Raw genomic sequence first — 4719 nt, 5'->3', positions numbered from 1 at the left:
AGTATTGACCAGGACCCACTAGGAGCGGCTAGTATTGACCAGGACCCACTAGGAGCAGCTAATATTGACCAGGACCCACTAGGAGCAGCTAGTATTGACCAGGACCCACTAGGAGCGGCTAGTATTGACCAGGACCCACTAGGAGCAGCTAATATTGACCAGGACCCACTAGGAGCAGCTAGTATTTACGAGGACACACAAGGAGCATTTGCCTTTGAATAGTCCAGACGGGTAGCAAACTGTAGGACCTGATCAGAATGGGAGCGAGTAGTATCGACCAGACCAGAATGGGAGCGAGTAGCATCGACCAGATCAGAATGGGAGCGAGTAGTATCGACCAGACCAGAATGGGAGCGAGTAGTATCGACCAGACCAGAATGAGCAGTAGTACGACCAGACCAGAATGGGAGTATCGACCAGATCAGAATGGGAGCGAGTAGTATCGACCAGACCAGAATGGGAGCGAGTAGTATCGACCAGACCAGAATGGGAGCGAGTAGTATCGACCAGACCAGAATGGGAGCGAGTAGTATCGACCAGATCAGATTGGGAGCGAGTAGCATCGACCAGATCAGAATGGGAGCGAGTAGTATCGACCAGACCAGAATGGGAGCGAGTAGTGTCGACCAGACCAGAATGGGAGCGAGTAGTGTCGACCAGACCAGAATGGGAGCGAGTAGTATCGACCAGACCAGAATGGGAGCGAGTAGTATCGACCAGACCAGAATGGGAGCGAGTAGTATCGACCAGACCAGAATGGGAGCGAGTAGCATCGACCAGATCAGATTGGGAGCGAGTAGTATCGACCAGATCAGACTTTTAAATAAAAAAGTACTGAGTAGACATCATCGACCATATCAAACAGATAGCAGAAAGTAACGACCCGACCAGATTGGTAGAAGATAGTATCGACCAGACCTGGCTGGGACGCGCAGGAGCTAAAATGGCCAGATGCGGCCTCTAATTGCACAGTAATTTACCTGATAAATTCTGTCTCTTGTGGTATAAGGGAGTTGGTTGACCTGGTGGTGAGTTGGTGGTGGTGGAGTGGCTGGCAGCTATGGTTTTCTGTTGTCTAACACTGAAGACCCATGGACAGGATTATTGCTGTAACGATTATTATTATTATTATTATTATTATCATTATTATTATTATTATTATGAGTAAGTGAGAGTGTATGAGTGAGAGTGTGGGAGAGAGTGTGTGAGTGAGATTGAGTGTATGAGTGAGAGAGTGTATGAGAGTGTGTGAGAGTATGAGTGAGTGAGAGTGCGTGAGTGAGAGAGTGTGTGTTTGTGAGTGAGAGAGTGTGTGTTAGTGAGAGAATGTATGAGTGTGGGTGAAAGAGTGTGTACGAGTGAGAAAGTATGAGAGAGAGTGCATGAGTGAGAGAGAGCGAGAGTGCATGAGTGAGAGAAAGCGAGAGTGCATGAGTGGGAGAGAGCGAGAGTCCATGAGTGAGAGAGAGCGAGAGTGCATGAGTGAGAGAGAGAGAGTGCATGAGTGAGAGAGAGCGAGAGTGCATGAGTGAGAGAGAGCGAGAGTGCATGAGTGAGAGAGAGCGAGAGTGCATGAGTGAGAGAGAGTGGAAGATTTTAGGAAGAAAGAAAAAAATCCTTCCATGCAAACCTTATCGGTGATGAATTCCTCGGTTCTAATTACTCCCCACACAGACTCATCCTTCACTACAGGAGTCTTATTTCATAATCCTATTACTTCACAGCGTTGACTCCTATCACACTCTGTGCCTATGTGTCCAGTTCTTGTTGGAGTGTGAGGTCTTGAGTGTGTGTTGAGGTGAGGTCTTGGAGGTGTTGAATGAGGTTTGGGTGAAGGAATGTGAGGTCTTGGGTATGTTGAATGAGGTCTTGAGTGTAAGGTTGGAGTGTGGAGGTCTTGAGTACATGCTGGAGGGAGGTCTTGAGTTCGTGTTGGAGGGGAGGTCTTGAGTGCATGTTGAGTGTGAGGTCTTGAGGTATGCGGAGGAGGTTCTGAGGTTCAAAGGAGCAGGAGGTCTTGGAGTGCATGTTGGAGGTGGAGGTCTTGAGGGGGTGTTAGAGGTAAGGTCTTGAGTGCATGTTGGAGGTGGAGGTCTTGAGGTGGTGCTGGAGGCAGAGGCCCCTGGAGTTCTCTGGTGGGCCAGAGTGTGAGGTCTTGAGTGTGTGATGGAGTGTGAGGTCTTGAGTGTATGCTGGAGTGTGAGGTCTTGAGTGTATGCTGGAGTGTGAGGTCTTGAGTTCGTGTTGGAGTGTGAGGTCTTGAGTGCATTTTGGAGTGTGAGGCAAGACCACACCTGGCGAATTATGACGGCAGAAGAGTGAGGAAATGTAATGGAAGGTGAGTAAGGTGTTGACTTCAAGGAGACAGAACTGAGTGTGTGAGTGAGTGTGTGTGGTGAGTGTGTGTGTGTGTGTGTGGGGTGAGGTGTGTGAGGGAGTGAGTGAGTGAGGATGTTCAATCACTAGTGGGTACAGGTTTTGAGGGGTCGAGATTAATGTGGGGGGTGGTGGATGGGGAATGAGGGGAAGGTGGATGGAAATGAGGGAAGGTGGATGGGGAATGAAGGGCAATGGTGGATGGGGAATGAGGGAGAAGTGGATGGAAAGGGGGGGGAAGGTTGAGGGATCAAATGAGGGGGAAAGTGGATGGGGAATGAAGGATGGAAATGAAGGGGAGAGGAGGAGGACTGACGGTTTGTGATGGGGAATATTAAGAGTTGTGTGAAGGTGAAGAGGATGAGGTTGTGAGACTTGAGGCCGAGGGTGTGAGCATGAGGTATAAGTTAAGTGTCAGGGAGTGAAGTGTGAGGAGAAACTTGAGTGTGATGAGGGAGGGGTGGGGGAAAATGGGTGTAGAGGGTCTGAGGGTGGGGGTGAGGTGAGGGAGGTGAGGGGGGTAGGGAGGGTGAGGGTGAGGGTGGGTGTGAGTGAGGGAGGGTGAGGGTGGGAAAAATGGGTGTAGGGGTCTGAGGGTGGGTGTGAGTGAGGGTGGGGGAAAATGGGTGTAGAGGGTGAGGGGTGGGGGTGAGTGAGGAGGGTGAGGGGGGTGGGGAGGTGAGGGTGGGTGTGAGTGAGGGAGGGTGAGGGGTGAGAGTGAGGGAGGGTGAGGTGAGGTGGGTGAGGTGAGGGAGGGTGAGGGTGAGAGTGAGGGAGGGTGAGGGTGTGAGGGTGGGTGCAGGGGGGAGGTGGGGGTGAGGGAGGAGGTGAGGTGAGGGAGGGTGAGGGTGTGAGGGTGGGTGAGTGAGGAGGGTGAGGGTGTGAGGTATGCTGATAAATCATTATGTGAGGAGGCTGTGGCGCCTCTCCTCCACCAACAACATTCACAACTAAATTACTCGCTTATCTCCCTGCAGAGCCTGACGGGCTACCTCACCCCTGTAGCTCAGCCTGCCTCCCAGAGAGCCTGACGGGCCTACCTCACCCCTGTAGCTCCAGCCTGCCGCATCCCGGGGCTACCCAGAGCCTGACGGGCCTACCTCACCCCTGTAGCTCAGCCTGCCGCATCCCGGGGCTACCCAGAGCCTCACGGGCCTACCTCACCCCTGTAGCTCAGCCTGCCGCATCCCGGGGCCACGAGCCCGACGGGCCCACTCACCCCAGGCTCAGCCTGCCGCATCCTGGCCACCAGCCTCACGGCCCACTCACCCCAGCTCAGCTCTGCCGCATCCCGGGGCTACCCAGAGCCTCACGGGCCTACCTCACCCCTGTAGCTCAGCCTGCCGCATCCCGGGGCTACCCAGAGCCTCACGGGCCTACCTCACCCCTGTAGCTCAGCCTGCCGCATCCCGGGGCTACCCAGAGCCTCACGGACCTACCTCACCCCTGTTGCTCAGCCTGCCGCATCCCGGGGCTACCCAGAGCCTCACGGGCCTACCTCACTCCTGTAGCCCTAGCTGTCCACGCCGCCACACGCCCTGCAGACAGTAACTAACATCCAAGTGTTCTTAGACACTCAGACTTAGCTGCCAGAGGCTTTCAGGCGCCGTACAGACCAGACTCATATACACACCGACCAACCCTACAGACCCGGCTGTTTCTACTCGTCATAGACCTCAGGTAATTAACGCGTTACGGTCTACTAATTATAATCCTAAGTGTCGTTGACCTACAGGAACTTGGGTTATTGTTATTTGAGGTACAGGTGTCTTGTAGACCTAACCTGTGGCCACACGCGCCTTATGAAAATTGTCTTCTGACGACCTCGAGGCTTCTGGTCTCTAAATCTATTTTGGCTTCGTAGAACAATCACAGGAGGCTTTACAAAGAGCTCTAGTACCCCGGGTGTGTCAGGACCTATACGTCGGCGTGTGAAGCATGAAGCCACTGGAGCTTGTAAGGGGACCATCAGATGACTCCCACAAAGACTCGTTTTCATTAGTGGCAACCAGACCCGGGGGGGGTGGGGTGATGGAGAGCGGCAACATTAGTTAGTTAGCTGCTGGGCACCGTGTTAACGGTACTTGTCCTCCTCTTTTTCACACTGAGAGTAGAATTACTCTCTCTCTCTCTCTCTCTCCTGGTGACACAGGTGTTGAGAGCCCCACTACTCGCCGTCAACAAAGGCCTCAGAGTCGCCTCCCCCCGCACCTGCAAGATCTTAAGAGCATTATCTGGCCTATTGGATCTCTTTGACCCCCGCGCTGTTTCCTCCCTCGTCAGAAGGGGAGAATGTTTCAGGTATCTCGCTAATGCCTTCCCGCGGGGCACTCCTTGTGATAG

General features: G+C 53.3%; 1 protein-coding gene across 1 annotated transcript; it reads right to left on the bottom strand.

Annotated features, from left to right (window-relative positions):
• Positions 1-1736: 1736 nt before the first annotated feature.
• LOC121865345 (mucin-2-like) lies at positions 1737-4345 on the bottom strand. Its single transcript, XM_042364685.1, has 2 exons — positions 4160-4345; positions 1737-2294 (listed from the first exon to the last, which is right to left on the bottom strand). The coding sequence occupies exons 1-2, from the start codon at positions 4343-4345 to the stop codon at positions 1737-1739; spliced, it is 744 nt and encodes a 247-aa protein (XP_042220619.1).
• Positions 4346-4719: the final 374 nt, after the last annotated feature.

The sequence above is a fragment of the Homarus americanus genome, unplaced genomic scaffold (genome assembly GCF_018991925.1).
Source record: "Homarus americanus isolate GMGI-L3 unplaced genomic scaffold, GMGI_Hamer_2.0 scaffold49042, whole genome shotgun sequence".
NCBI classification, from domain to species: Eukaryota; Metazoa; Arthropoda; class Malacostraca; order Decapoda; family Nephropidae; genus Homarus; species Homarus americanus.
The sequence above is the reverse complement of the archived record's forward strand: the minus strand, read 5'-3'. Positions and strand labels throughout refer to the sequence as shown.

Bases quoted from the DNA above. Each gene is read 5' to 3' on its own strand.
- LOC121865345 (XM_042364685.1), bottom strand. From the start codon at position 4,345: ATGGTCCCCTTACAAGCTCCAGTGGCTTCATGCTTCACACGCCGACGT. The intron at 2,295-4,159 runs GTTAGGTCTACA...ATAATTCGCCAG, and splicing joins TAAGGCGCGTGTGGCCACAG to GTGTGGTCTTGCCTCACACT.